The sequence below is a fragment of the Cupressus sempervirens genome, chromosome 2 (assembly GCF_028749045.1).
Source record: "Cupressus sempervirens isolate cs-2001-9-10 chromosome 2, ASM2874904v1, whole genome shotgun sequence".
NCBI lineage: Eukaryota > Viridiplantae > Streptophyta > Pinopsida > Cupressales > Cupressaceae > Cupressus > Cupressus sempervirens.
This window is the reverse complement of record NC_143119.1, coordinates 450,908,121-450,924,656: the sequence shown is the minus strand read 5'-3', so window position 1 is coordinate 450,924,656 and position 16,536 is coordinate 450,908,121. Positions and strand designations below refer to the sequence as shown.

The following is a 16,536-nucleotide window of genomic DNA, read 5'->3' as shown; positions in this document are numbered from 1 at the left end:
TTTTTAGTAGATAGCTTTCATAACTCTCTTTTTTAATTGTACATTTTTTAATGGACCTATCATCCAAATTTAACATATTTTTAAGACTTTATATTTGATTTGAATTTAACAAGACAAATCTCCTTGATAGAACTCCATAATCAAATTTTTCCATAGATTATTTAATCTCATTAACAATAGGACAATTCTCCTTGATAGAACTTCATAATCAAAATTTTCCACAGATTATTTAATCTCCTTAACAATCAAATTTTAGTTATTAGACTGGATCAATAAAAACTCAATTGATCAAACATAAATTGACATATAATTGATATGCATAAAATAACCTTCAAGTAATAACAACAATAAATTAAAGTAATTCACGCAAATCAAAGATTTATTAGTCTTATTTTCGTCATGGAAAAGTTAATGGTCAACTTACAAGGTAAGCCAACAAATGCAATTTGTGATACCAATGGAATAAAGTAGTTAATTATAAACAATGTTTAGAGTTGTCCTTGGTCATCAGTGGACTAACCATTTTGGTGCAAATGGAAGAGATTAGAAATATATATATACCGGAACGACAAGAATTTTGTGATTATAAATTTCCGGCAGAATGATCAGGATTTTTAGAAGTGATGAGAATGTTTTAATAATTTCATCCAGAATGATAAGAACGCTGTGATTCATCTGATTTGGAATATTGCCCATCATTGTGGTAAATATGTCAAAATTTTACTGGACTTCGTCATCTGAAATCGAAGAGTTGGATGAATGTCACAAAACACTTACAATCTGCTGTATTCTTAAATAAAGGAAATTGAGAATTTAAGGTCTATTCAGCTAAGGCTTCCTTGTGAAATCATTAAAAAGAAAAATGATCTTGAATCCAATCTTTTGCAGCATGCAAATCAGGCAATACTGGTGCCCCACTTTTCCTCCAAGAGAGAGCGTCGGGCGTGTTAAATCTGTCCAAGAGCAAACCATGCATCCCTATGCTTGTGGCTGGTACATAGTCTTTGCGCATGCTATCACCTATATGTAGAACCTGATTGGCGGGAACATTGCCAGCCTTTTCGAGGGCTAGCTCATAGATTCTGGGATTGGGCTTTTCCACACCCTCAAGACCAGAGAACACCCCAAAGTCCCATTCTGAACCCTGCCACCACCACCGTCACATTTATGTCATACCTGGTACTATTACTAGTAGCACTAGCCTTTTATTTTTCAACTCGTTAATTATTTATCACCCTGACCTGATTAATGCCGAGGGCAGGAAGGATGACATCCTTATAACGATATTCTGCATTGCTAACAATCCCCACAAGAAGTCCTTTACCACGAGCCCATCTCAAGAAGGGTCGTGACTCTGGAAAACATGTGTAGGGTGCAGAAGAACCAAAAACAGCATAGATGCGTTTAAACACCTTCTCAAAAGTTTCCTCTTCATACGAATAACCAGCCTGTTTCATGAATAGATTTCTTCACACATTAGCATGAGCAATTATCTTCACATATCCCTAAGAGAATAAATGAAATCATGAAATGCAAAAACCAAAAACTGTGGGCACCTTCTCAAAAGAATCTTTTACACATGTTTTCCACCACGTAATGTTAGGCATCTTTGCAGCATGTCCAAAACATGGATACTGTTTTGCCATATTAGTATAAGCTACTTTGAAACCTGCATGCATACGTTGATAATCGGGGCAAGGCAAGCCCACAGATTTTGCGGCCAAACAATAGTAATCTCCAAGATCCCCCTTATAAGCTATCAATGTGCCAGTGACATCTACGGTGATGCAACGCAACTTTGGTAATAATGCCATCTATGGTTTATAACAGGCTCAATTCTCACTTTCAGTCGTGAAGATGTTGATAAGACTGGTCAAACCCAAAAAAGTGCCCAACACATGAATTCTGATGAATCAATTGTTCAGATTATAGATTTCCTTGTCACTAGCAATCGAAGATAACCAGAACCCGTTATGCCAAATTGTATCAATCTATATAATATTCAGTTGCCTTGCTGAATGTGAACTTCTGAAAACATGCCAAAAAGACCTATGGAATTGTTGTCCTTCCAAATGTACCCTTCAAGAATTCTAGCATATTTAATCTGCAACTAGAACAGCAATATATATTCATAAAAATGATAATATTTGAGCATAAGTTTTCCTTTTGTTCTGAAATTGCAAATTTTGAACTACATATTACCAAACTGGCTTTTAACATAACTAAAAATGGGTCCAACAAAAACAGGGAATTGCAAACAAGCATGTTGAGATACAATTAGCGACTCTACATAAAATCTAGCAGATTCGTTTTTTAAGCTAGATAATGCAATATAATACTCAATAGTTGATATAGAACAGAGCATGATGTTCTTTCATCATATAGAACATACAAATTTTGTACAAGCCCGTTTTTATCAACTCTAACTCTGTAGACCATAAACTTTAAATCTGAAACAGAAAATAGTGACGCCTGAACAGAACTCATTTTCCAACCTGTGCGCACAGTGAAACATGGACTGAAATTATCTCATCCACTGTAAGACAAGTTCCAAAGTATTAGGAGTTGAAGAATTTAAACAAGTGCATTCAAGAATATCATTCTGTTCAGGAATACAAGTTTGGATCAGCCTATCAACTATCAAGTGACAGACTCAGAAATATTCATGTGCCAATGCATTCAACGACATTGACCTACCTATGAACAATCACATGAAAAAAGGAAACAATGCTTCCTTCACTGCCAGAAAGAGAACCAAGTGCAACTGTTGGAACGTCTAATAAGTCCATCAATGAGATTTATTGATGTATCCATGGACAAGGAAACATACAAAAGAGTATGTTAGCGAAAAAATGTCAATCAATTGGTGCTTTTTGCAGAATAAGATATTTTGCAATGCTAGAAAGAGCTTGCCTTATCTTCAGGCCAATCTTATCCATACCATGCATTCTAAATGCATTTAGTGTATTATGTACAGAGATGTTTATTTGAAGGATCAAAAACACACAATCTTCAATTACACATTATGTCTATGATATTGTAATAGTGAAATCTGCATACCCATGCCATCTCCCATTTAATTTTAGGTCCATTTTGAGAAAAACGTCTAGATAGGTTTCTATATTAACAAATGTCAGATCTTGTGTAAAGTTGTGATCATTCCCTTAGCCATATTCGCTCCTATACAGAGTTCTGAATGTTTAGGACCGACCTATTATTATAAGCACATACGCTAATACATTCCTCCTAATCCCAGCAGTTATTACACTTATCCCTGCACCTACCTATATAGCCAGTATCCATCACATTTGCCCAATTTTTGGCCAGCTAGCCCCTTTATTTTACCACAATAAGCCATTTAAGTATACATTTTGAAAATTTTCTGCTATGTGCTAGTATTTGACGGCACTAATTTTACTTCTCTTATCTCCCGGACATCATTTCTTATCTTAGACAATTCATTAATGGAGTGAGCAATAGTGAAAGTATTGGAATTGATGAATTAAAGGGAGTAACAAATCTGCCCACATGTCCTTGCCTCCCGTATTTGAACCTTTGCAAACATTTGTACAAGTTAACCTAGGAAAAAACATCTTGCAACACAACCGCTGCCCTTTGTAGGTATTCTAAATATCATCAACCCTCTATCAGAAAAAGAAGAGAGACAAATATCCATCAAGCAAACGGTGAAGTATAGATACACATTGAGTGGGGTCAAATCCAGGTTTAAAGGATGAATCCACACCTGCGAACTTGACCCAGAACCATGGACTTATCCCAAACAGAGTATATATTTAATGCAAGTTCCAAGGCAATTAACTAACACAGAGATCACATTTTCTGAGCAGGAGAAGTCAAGGTTCAGAATCTTAATGAAAGACATACATTATTTAGTCAATGAGTTAAAAAAATTTAACTTTTATATGTTTTTGCTTAATTTAAATCTTAAAAACAACTAGCCCACAAACAATTGCTTAGGTGTATGCTGTACATTAGATTAGCCCACATTGTTAATGTTTTGTAGCCTCTCACTAAAACTCATTGAAGATATATATATATATATATAAAAGAGTTATTATAACTTCCTTAATCATAATAAACAAATGTTATTTATAATTAACGAGAATTAAAAAGACATGTCTCTATGGAGACATGTCTCTTAAATGACATATACATAACCATTGAGAATGCTATTTGGAACACACAGAAATTACAAACAGTGTTAGTAAATTTACATTCTCCAGGAAACTTAACATGGTACCAGAGCAGCTTTGAATTTCTGTGTAGAATGAATTGATTTTGGTGCTATGATGAGACATACAATCGAATTTAAGCTCTGAGACATACAATCCAATTTAAGATCTGAGACAAAAAATCTATGATGACTGGAAGTGGCATTATAATTGCCGCAAAATGAAGAATGTCCCAAGATGCACTCACCAAACATGACCTCAGTTAGGGAAAATATTGGTCCTAATTGCTCTGGCTTTCCACTGATGTGTACCTGTTGTAGCAGTTTAATGAACAAGCAGCAGAAATACCGTCAACCATGATTCTGGGCACAAACCATATTTTAGCGGGGTCCTATTTGGAACATAGTTAGGCATTGGATGCCTTCTTGATACAAATCATCTATTAGACGGGTGTTGCTTCAGCACATATATGATGACTATCTACGTATATAGGCATTTCTTCTTATAGGAATGATATTAATCATTCGCCCAGTGTACTTCTCAACCACAAGACAATTACATGTTTTGGGCATAAAATTGTGTGCGCTCCTTGCGTGAATCATGAGATTCATTTTCATCATTCGATATCCATATAATTCTCTATTTTGCACCCCTGATTTAGAATCTTCATGAAACAACGAAGTCATTCTATGTGCAAGTACGATGGTGCACTAATATCCAAAGTCTCAAAAATGATTTGGAATCCTACAAGAAGAGCATGTATTATAATATCGCAGTAGATTGGTCTTATTGAAAAAAAATTCAAAATTTGCAATCGATGCATTAATTGAATATGAAGATCCAACTTGCGAGTTTTTTTTCGTTTTGATTTAAACCCATACGAATGAGATTGGATTAAGAACGAGACAAATGCACACGCAAGAACATGTTGCTCATACTTTGAGTTTGCAGGATTTTGGCAGTTATTGGTTTGATATGAACCGATAACCTGAAATCAATTTCCAAGTAGAAAGAGAGGTAAGCAGTGATACATTTTATATGCCACGGAATGTGTGCAAATAGTTTGAGGGAATTCCAAAAGTCATCACATCATGCTTATCAATACCCAGCTCATTCAAAATTGTTTAATATTTCATGGGCATTGCCACATTGCCAGATATTAGTCAAAAATTTAATGGTAGAACAAAAGCTTCTTGTTTATACATATAAACCTTGATGTATTATTGGTGCGATAGAACATTTGGAAGAAAGGGGAGCAATTAATAAGCAAATGAAATACAAAACCTTCGACCTGCAAGAAATTTAGTGAAAGGCCAACTTGACAAGACCTGTAGACAAAGACAAAACCCTAATTTGGAAAAGGGTAGTATAAAAAATAGATGCAACTCACGGTCGGCAAGAGGATTTGGGCCTGAGACCGAGGACCAGTTTGATTCATGCAAAGGAAGAGCAAATGAATAGAGAAGGTGACTGAAAAAAGAGTATAGAAAGTAATATTGAAAGAATATGTTGAGGAATGCTCAAGAAGTGGATAAGGTCATGGGCCTTAATAAGTTCAATAAAATATATTCATTTTATGGGCCTGGAGTCATATTGTAAGGCCTATGAGAATCCTATTCACAGTCCAGAATGATATTATTTGATCTTGGTTAAAAAGAATTGTTAAAAAATAAATAAAAAAGAATAATAGCATCCCAAATAATTGAAATATCCTTTGGAAGGTCTTATATTGACAATATATATATATATATATATATATATATGAAATTGATAAAGGGGAGGAGTCTTTTACTAAAGATAGAAGTAAGAGGAAATCTAATGAACCTAGAGAGATGATCATTTGATTTCATAAGTATTGTATTTCATGGGTATTGTATTGCAAATCTTGGAGGTTCAAGCACAAGAACTAAATGGGCATATTGACCCTTATTGGAGCAATTTGCATCAAGAATATTAAGTGAGATAAGTATTTTCTCATTATTATATCTTGAGAACTACATTTATTTACTTTTGTAGTTAATCTCTTATTTATATCTCTATACTTGTTATAAGAGATACTTGCCTTAATTTTTTCCTTCTAGAACAATTTTGCAAGAAGAGGGAGATTGAGACTTAGAAAGAGCCTAACATTTCATTAGAGGCAACCTTGAAAGAGAGAGCAGATAGAGGATATGGTTCAGTCAACCTTTGGTGATTTCGATCATATTGATTCAAAGGGAGTAAACCATGTTGAGATGGATTCTCCAGTGATCAATAAATTGTAGCAGTCAAGAGGGGACTGTGATTCATGAATATATGTTACATCCCAATTTTTGGCCCAATTTTAAATGCTCCTTTATAATGTTCGTTAAGATTTCAAGTTCATCAAGGACGATGAAACACAAGGGGAAGGATATCTTACATCCCAATTTCTTCGCTCAATTTAAAATTGTTCATATAGTCACTGAGGTTTCTTGTGAACTTAGTTGATAGGTAAAATTTATTACGATCATGTGAAAGGGTAAGATGGTTAATCATTATAATTCCATATGAAGTTGGGATGCTAGTTAGTCGTTATGATGGTTTATGAATAATGATTGGTTATGGGAAATTGTTATTATATTGAGGAATATGATATAATCGTGGAGAATTCCCTTGCAAGAGCACGTCGAAGGGCAGAAGCATTACCAAAAAAAAATTGGGCATAGGGGGTACCATTATCACTGAGCAAATAGGTACGAACCTTGAACTACCATGGCCAAGGGTAAACGACTAGGCAAGCAAGAGTGTACGTTGAATGACCATGAGCTAACCTGTTAAATTACACATCATTTAAAAGTAAAAGAGATCACTAAGCATGAATTGAAAATTGAGCAAGTTTGTACCTTTGTATTTTTGTTGTTGGTTGGAGCCTCTTGGTGTATAAGCATGTTTTATCATATCAACATCATGATACCTAAATATCTATGCATGTACATGCATATATGTGGACACATGTAAACCAATTTTATATATATAAGGACGTATACACATACTTGATATTTGGCGTATACATAAGAAATATATGGTTGGGGTTTACGCATATACACATACATATGTAGGTATTCTATAAATACCATGATACTATATACTAAGACAATATTATTATTTCTTTCACCTTGGCAGTGGCCTAATATTATTTCATGCGTGACCACCTTTCATATTCTATTTTATTTTTCATCGGGCCTTGTAATTTGAGATTGCCATTTGAATATTTGTGCGAATGATTTCTTGTTGGTATTGTAATTCCTGCACCGCCACCTTCTTGTTCTTTCTTCTAACCGAGCATGGATTTTCTTATATGGGATGAGACTTCAGCCATGGGATATACCTCAACTTGCTCCCTATTGCAAATCAATCAAATTGATCCTTGCTTTTGTTATGTGTGAAACCCGATCGCAGTCCTATGATAGCGATTTGTATTTCTCTTTGAATAGAATTGGAGAGTATTGAGGCATATTTGTCTCATACCATGTTTGGACCACTGCCCAAGCACCTATCTCTAAGCCAAGCTTGATCCACGATACTGGTTCAACTCTTGACGACTTCTTTTATGGCTTCCATGGTATAATCATTTATTTGTTTGTTCATGATTCTAACGAGCCTCAATCTCTATCGTTTCTCCATATATTTTTCATCGATCATGTGCTTAGATTGTTGTCTATACGACCATTTGTGGACATATATGGCTGACTTGAATGCTTTTCGCTTCTGTTGGTGGTTATATTACACACAGCATTCATATGTGTTTAGATTGGTATTCATACCTTGAGTTACATATCCTTGTGGTCTGGAGCAGCTTTATTCCTATGTAGATGCTTTCCATGTTGGTAGCCAATAGCTTCTTACTATTTGTCACAGATGTGTATAATATGGTTTTCATCTTCAAAATAGTCCCATTTAATTTCTACATCTATATATAATTTGTTTGTTGTGTATGATCTTCATGATCCCTCTTCAACTGTTCAATATTAGAAAGGATTATAATCTTTCACCTATAATGCCATAGAGCAGTTTTGAGCATTAATGAGATATCAATACTTTATAAACAATAATCAAATTCTATTTATGGAATCACCCAGGAATTCATCCGCGAGGACCAGCATCGTCAAGATGAAGGGTGAGAATGAAAATACTCCTACACGATAAAGTAAACATAAATCAGTAACAAATAATCACATCTAAATAATTGAGTCGGCTCATGATAATCCATTGTTTAGATCTTGTTGTCTCGTCGAGCTGTGGGTTAATACTCTAGTACCAAAATGCTCAGTGGATGGACAAGGTGATCTATGTCTATTTCTAAGTAGGGAGGGCCTTTCTCAATAGAGATTGTGTGGGAATATTCAAGGGCCCCTGGTTAGGAGGTAAAGCCCTTGACAATGCTTCTCTTCTCCACAAGATGCCAAGACATGCACTAGACAAAGATAAGTTATGCATTCAAACATTTGTTGGTAACAGGCATTTTACTTTTATGATATTTTTACAAGTAGATGATATGATGGATTGATTTATATCATTGAATCAGTTTGTTCCTTTAATGAAAGCAACTTTTCTCGTCAATGTAATAGGCAACCAGTTGGATCGGTTGATCTTCCAACTGAACATGGAATATATCTATATGCAAGAGATAGGTTTATCTGATGGATTGTTATTTCAGTCTTCCATTTATGTGAATAGTGAATATGAGCGTACCTTCTAATTGTACGTTATTGACATAGTTAGCAAATGAAAGAGGAATAATACAATGGTATTTGATGACCTAGATGATACAGTGGTGACTGATGCCCTAATTGATACAGTGGTAATTGATGCCCTAAATGGTATAGTGGTATTTGATGCCTTAAATGGTATAGTGGTATTTGACAATATTTGTCATTCCAATAAAGTGGTATATCTCTTTGTTTCCAAGTAGTATGTATAGACTAACTTGAGTTTTGCAGAAGCATCCCTAGACGGATTTCGGTTTTGAATTCTACAGTATGTAGATTTTAAATTCCTTTTTAAATACATTGATGGTGTCTTCAATTGTTAGTTATGAAATTTCCATTTGTAACCATAAATTTCATTCACATGAACATAACTGTATAATTGTCTTCCTATTAATATGAAGTAATAATTGTATTTCTTTGATGTGCTATTTGTTAATTAAGACCTGGAAAAAGTGGTTGTTACAAACAAATTTTCGTAACCAATTTAAAGACACCTAAAGATCTAATATCTTCCAACTTTATAAGTGACCAATTCCATTTCACATGACAATGACTTCTTTTAACAATAACAAATAATAACTGTATTAATATACAGTAAAACGACTATTAACAACTAATCCAACTGTATTTCCATGTTCAGCTGATATAACAAGAAACATATTCATTGTAAACAATTTAACCATTCCTAACTGAAATCATATTCAGCTGAAAAATAAAATAACGACTATCTTCCTTAATTGAAATCATGCTTAACTGGAAGTATACATATTCTTATTCAAATTTAGGTCTAATTGAAATAAAAACACTATCTTATATTTAAGAACGGAGGATCCTTTATCTATTGTGCAAGCTTTGGCATTAGTGAGAGGAGAAGCATTGACATAGGCTTAACCTCTCAACCTCGGACCATACTTATCCCCACACATCCTAACATATTAGAACGGCCCTCCCTACCTCGAGATCGGGCTTGGGATGTTCTTCAGTCCAGCCATCCGAGTTACCGGGTGGTTTGAGTACCCAATCAGTTATACCTATATAACTGACGTCTACGGACATCAAGTGATCATAGAATGGCACATATGCCTATAAACTACCTTGGCCAAGGATTTCCGTTTGGGTTCAACGACCCCATCACCACCATTCGACTTGACAACAGATTCCATTATAGGGATAGCATGAGCTATTAAGTGTTTCATTACTTAGTTATTCATATTTGACTTCATTCTTGGTTCTTGCAGGTTAACTCCACCTCTTCACCATTTCATGGCTTCTTTGCCGGTGAATCCTAGGTGCCTGAAAGATTATGATCATTTTGTTTTATTTACACCTCTTCACCATTTCGTGGCTTCATTGCCAATGAATCCTAGGTGTCTGAAAGATTATAAATATTATGTTTTATTTACACCTCTTCACCATTTTAGAGCTTCATTGCCGGTGAATCCTAGGTGTTAGTTAATTTAAGAGCATTTTGTTCTTTATTTCGGGGATGATAGCATGGTTATTGATAATGGTTCATACAATCATTTAACGTTCCTACAACTACCATTCGATATCATAGTTGATGTTTTCAATCACAATGATAATACTAAGAAGATCTTTAATGAAATTCTATGAAAATGCAAGAAACCAACAGCAAAGTATTATGTAGTAATCTCAGTCCTAACATTGCATAGCCGGCTACAGTCGAACTTATACTCAAAAAAGAAGGAATATGAAATACTAAGGCATGCATTCATGACCTAAGATTGTACATGCTTGAGGTTTCGATTGAATGTAGCTCCTCCCGTCCTCAGCCGGAACTCTTGTTTGGCTTATTTGTTTCGCCTACTTGATTGAGCTCGATTTGTAGATTGCAAACATTGGCGGAACAAGGAAAGGACAGATTTATATTGGTTCATGCAGTTGGAAAGAATGGTTTCGGCTGGGAATGTAAACACTCGGCTTGAATGAAAAACCTAGCAGAGAATGGAAAAAGGGAGATGCCATCTTGGTTGATTCACGGCTTCTCATAAGGACTAGTTGTGGCTCCTCGGCTTCTACCGTTTTCAAGAAGTCCATTCGAATTCCAAACTATGATTCGATTTGAAAAAGAAGAAAATGAAGAGGGAAAAGAAATAAAGAAAAGGACAAGTTGAAGAGATTATAATTTTATTTTATTATTATTATAATACATTCTTATATACGTTCACATAAGTATATCGATGAGGTGACATCTATAGATTATGTTACTATAATTTATTGGTGCCATTTCATTGTTATATTTATGTGTTTTGTATGTAAGTGTATTATAATGATATGATAAAAAATTAATAAACAATCTCTTGAGGTACGAATTATATTTAAATTAGATTATTTTATGTTTTTCCTATATTGTTTCCTTAATAGCTCATACAAGTCCCATAATGTAACCTGTGGACAAGTCATCGTATCCCTTCCAAGGAAGTCTAAGGTCATAGCTGCCAATCCTGATGACTGAACCAAACAAACATCCCATTCCGATGATCCCATTTAGTAATGCTTCCCCTCTCTTCAGTGTTCTCCTGCAATCACCCATGAAAACACTTTTGCCATAATAATAATTTCATAGTAATTCAAGGTAAAACATATTAGTTGCTAATTTAAATCAACAACTGCTATTCAACAATTAGTACAACGTATATAAATAACTAACTCATTTCACATGATCATGAAAAGAAATAATTCGTTACCGACCATATCATCAACAGTTAGTACAAAGTATATAAATAACTAACTCATTTCATGGGATCATGAAAAGAAATAATTCATTAAACCAACATTTACGATCAAAAAAAATTAGGGCAAAATTTGGGATGTAACAGTGACTGTGATTTTAATGGGCCTATCCCCAATGTACATCATGAGGAAGTGACGACTTCCAAATGATGTCATAGTATTTGCAAAAGTTATTGAAAGGTGACGATCTTACAATAACTTAATTTTCTCTTATGATAAATATCTTATGATGTCTATGTAGATCATCATAGATTATACTTTGCATTATGGATGTTTATAAGGTAAGCATTATGAGAATGCATGTGCACATACCTTGTAAACATTGTTTAGTACATGGTGAATGTTTTACATATTGATATTCTGGAAGGACATTACTCACAGAGTACTTGGTGAATATCACACGCCTTGATGTTCTAGAAGGCCATTACTCATAGAGTACTTGGTGAATATCACACAACTTGATGCTCTGGAAGGCCATTGCTCACAGTACTTGATGAATATCTTGCATCTCAACATTTTGGAAGGCCATTACTTAAAGAGTATTTGGTGAATATCATTCATATTCTAAATTTCTAAGAGACCAATACTCATGATATTAGATGTGATATCAAAACTTTTTGAGTACTTGGTGAATATCATATGTTGATATTCTAGAAGACGAATACTCATGATATCAAAATGGTGGATATCTTCTGATCAAATATATTCTTAAAATTTGTCATTACTAAGTTAAAACCAATGGTGTAATATATGTCCTGTGTTTATCCTCCCTAGCTAAGAGGGAGTGTTAATGTTTTGTAGCCTCTATCAGATAAAACTCATTGAATATGTGTGTGTGTGTGTGTGTGTGTTATTATCACTTTCTTAATCATAATAAACAAATGTTATTCATAACTAATGAGAGTTAAAGACACATGTATCTATGGAGACATGACTCTTAAATGACATATACATATGCATTGAGAATGTAATTTGGAACACATAGAAATTACAAACAGTGTTAGTACATTTACATTCTCCAAGAAACTTAACAAATATCACTCTTTTAAGGGAAATTTTATGTTCTTTGCATCTTAATAAACCCAATCAATCCTACATGACCTAGTTTTCTTCTGGAGTTCCTTATATATATCAGGGGCTTTCGAAATCTGCATTTTCTGATTATACAACACTTTTTCAGATTTAAAACTCTGTACATTCCTTTCACTCATTGCTTTCACATTAGAACATAATTTCTATTTAGGGTTTTGGGGTTTATTGTGATAACTTTTTCAGCAACCCTACCCATACTTGACCACATTAAGGTTTCACTCTCGTATCTAATATTCTAATGATAATTGATTTTTTGCGATCTGAGACTGAACTTTTGAGCTTTATTTTAATCTTCTGTTATACCACAAGCTACTCAAGACCCTGAATTCCATGTGAAGGAGTGGTCATCTAAACCCAACATGGCTGCCCAAATCAATGACACAGAAGTCTATTCTGGTGCTCACAATAAGAACAATGAAGTTAGATGACCATGATGCTCATGAGAACATACCAGGACTTTGTAAATAAGCTGGCTAGATTGGCTAATGCAGAAAATACCAAGCAACTAGCAGATATAATTCAGGGAAGTGTTCACTAACCAGCCATTTCGATTGGAGACTTCGCAAGAAGTTTGTGCCAAGCTTTCTTCATCTATTGTGACTAGCGTATTGTGTTGTAAACACACAAGCCCCATTGCAAATGGGGACCCCCCTTTTTTGCTTAGTCATTTAGTGTTTAGCTTAGTTGTTGTAGATGTTTGTTAGTTTGGTCTGTAGTTTAGTAAGTTGAGAAGTCTTGTCAAGCCTGGAGAAGTTTGATCAAATATTTGAAGTGATAATTCAAAGAGTGAAAATTGCAAAAGAATGCCGAAATGTCGTCACATTTGCAAATTCAATTCTTCATGATGAGGTTCGACTTTCCACTATAAGGTGAGATTCACAAAAAATCTAAGTGAACAATGAAAATTCATGGTCAATCACAAACCTCCACCTTACGGAACATCAAGCTTTTAGGGTCATGGTCAATTTTTCACTCGAAGAAAATTTACAATGAAAAATGGAAGGGTTGAATTTCACCAAGAATGGCCAACCTTCCCCCTAAAAGATCAAGCCTTCATGGTCATGGTTGATTTTCCACCTTGAGGAAAATTTACAACAAAAAATTGAATGGTGGAAATTCACCATAAACAAGGAATCTTTTCCCTATGAAAGATCAAGTCTTCATGGTAGGGGTCAATTTTCCACCCTTGGGGAAGATTTACAATACAAAATCAAAGGTGGAGTGGAAATTCACAATAAACCACAAATCTCCATTGTTTACGAAATTAAACCTCCATGGTTAGCTTTGAAATTTCACTCCTTGGTTGAGAAAATATAATGCAAACCAGCCATAGATCTTAGCAAACATCTTGTCAGACACTGCACTATCCTTCCAAATAAAATTACTTAATGACTCGTGACTGAGTTTTAATGAAATAAGAAAATTCACTACCTATAAAGCTTTTTCCGAAAACAAAGAATTTTCTTTTTGTATTATTCTTGATACCAAATTCCTTCAAAAGCTTCTCCCCCTTTATCAACAAACAAATTTTCAAATGTATATTTAAAAATTAAAATCATAAGTGTCTTTAGACCCTCATTATTTCATAGAACACTCCTAAGAAAGACATGGTTTATTATTCCAATTCATATGGACCCAAAAGTAGTGAAGATATTCTATAATCTAGAAAGGAGTTCCTTATGATTAATCAAAAAGTTCGCACTCTCAAGCCCTCAAAATGCTACTAAAGATACTGGAAGTTAACAATAATAATAAAATCCCAAATAGTAAGTCATGAGGATGAAAAATAGACCAATTTCCACCTTTTTTGACCTAGAAAGAGCAATGCATCCCTAACCAAAACTTTCCATTGTCCATTTTGTAAAAAGGCTTTCAAATTACACATCACAACAAGAGAAACCCTCTCAAGTATAAGGTCTTTGAAACCCAAAACCCCTAAGTGCTTTGGAAGACAACACCAAGACCAATTCACAACATGCCTTTTCTTAGATCCTTACCATAAAACCACAAAAATCCCTTAACATTCTTTGAAATGTATTGACGAGGCAAGGTTGAAAAGCAATAAATATCATATGAGGCCACATCTTTTGATACAACTGGACCCTCTGAGCTAAGGAGAGAAAATATGTCTACCAATTAGTATTCTTCTTTTTTTCAATTTTATAATAACATCCACTCCCACATATCCATCAATGAAGCTGTTAACATTTCATTCCCCCTTTACTTCCCTTCAATTATAACTAATCTGAGAAATCTTAATGGTTTGCCCTGTTGGCAAGTGAGTGTTGGATAAGAGCTCAGGTGCTGTCACTTGATGGCAACATATCTCATGGGCATGATCGCTTGGATTGATTATCAATTTTGCTAAGGATAGGAAATGAAAAATGCCCAAGTCCAGAGCAGGGATTCAAGATCCAGTCAGATAATTTTGGTCAATGACAAAGTAGAGTTATCATATGTGGCTACAACTTTGGCAAATGTGATATATACAATGTATATATGCTTCTGGTATGGTTGCTTATGTTTATGTGATGACTGGCATATGTTTTGATAATGAGAAGTATAACTGGTGCAACATAACAGTGTTGCAGGACAGTTTCTATGATTGGGTAAGTTGGCCTGGCAAATTGTATTGTTAACTTTGGACAATTCAATTGCTTGGCAATGCAGGGACAAAATCCAAGATATTAACCCTTAGATAGCACAGTTATATTTTGCTTATTGGAGTTTGCGTCACATGTTTTCTTAAGTGTTTTGTAAGCCGACAAGATAAATTATATTGAAGGGTATAAAGGAAGGATTTGTTTTGTATGCGAGCATGAGATAGCAATGACATAGTGATGGTATTATAATGCCAATATGATATATTTGTGCCTTGATGCTGGATCAGATTAGATTTGAGCTTCATTGAGAACCAATCAGACATTGTGATGACATGCATAGTTCTCTAATTTTGCAATCCTTTAATTGTATTTGGACATTGAGTCCAAAAGGTGGAATTAGCCTTCATTCTAGAGCAAGTGTGCTCTTTTTAGTTCTCAACTCCTAACAGTGTTGAAGGCCCCTAACAAAGTCTAGTCCTTTAACAGGGACATGCGTACTAAAAGCTATGTAATGACTCCTAATGCGGTCGGGCCTCTTAACAGAGATTTTCAAATGAGTGCATTATCCTGTGGGTACCATCCCTACCGAGGTTTTCCCTTGGCCAGGGTTTCCTAAAGAACAAAATCATGGTGTTATGAGTTCTCTTTTGATGCATGGTTTACTTTTATGCATTGTGCTTTGTGAATGTTTATGGTTATGTTATTAAATATTAAATTGGTTTGAAAGTGTTGCAACATTGATTCACACTCCCCCTGGAATACTAATTTGGAAAAATTCCAAAAAACAGAAAGTTTAGGCAGCTTTCTTCCATCAGTCCCATGGGAAATTCGGAAAAAAAAAAATGCTCCATAAGCTTCACAAAACAAATTAAGTTGAGACAAGGTATTGTTACAGATTTCTTAATAATAAGAGTAGTGTCACCTACCAGCTACACATTATTCAAGAATCAAAATTATTAAGGACAAAACCCCTAATAGGATTGAGCAAATCAGTCTCCACGATATAATGAGGTGCATCAACAACAATAGATCTTTGAAGACAAATGGGGCTAGTCAATGAATCATTAATATCAATTTGGGTTGATTTATCACAAAGTCGAACCTTGAGCTACTTACAAATGCCCTCAAGCAATCGAAAAGCTTCCACCACAATTATCACAAAAC

General features: G+C 34.6%; 1 protein-coding gene across 2 annotated transcripts in view; it reads right to left on the bottom strand.

The window, feature by feature from the left end:
* Positions 1-352: 352 nt before the first annotated feature.
* LOC149573000 (Haloacid dehalogenase-like hydrolase (HAD) superfamily protein) overlaps positions 353-16,536 on the bottom strand; it is a 52,152-nt gene continuing 35,968 nt past the window's right edge. Inside the window, exons 2-4 of one of the 2 annotated variants that reach the window (XM_089814142.1) lie at positions 1,557-2,104; positions 1,242-1,448; positions 353-1,144 (exon numbers count right to left, since the gene is read on the bottom strand). In XM_089814142.1, the coding sequence (XP_089670268.1) occupies positions 851-1,144; positions 1,242-1,448; positions 1,557-1,814 (759 nt within the window). In that variant the 5' untranslated portion in view covers positions 1,815-2,104 and the 3' untranslated portion in view covers positions 353-850. Of the gene's footprint in view, positions 1,145-1,241; positions 1,449-1,556; positions 2,111-16,536 lie in introns of both variants that reach the window. The other variant, XM_089814143.1, reaches the window with a different exon arrangement.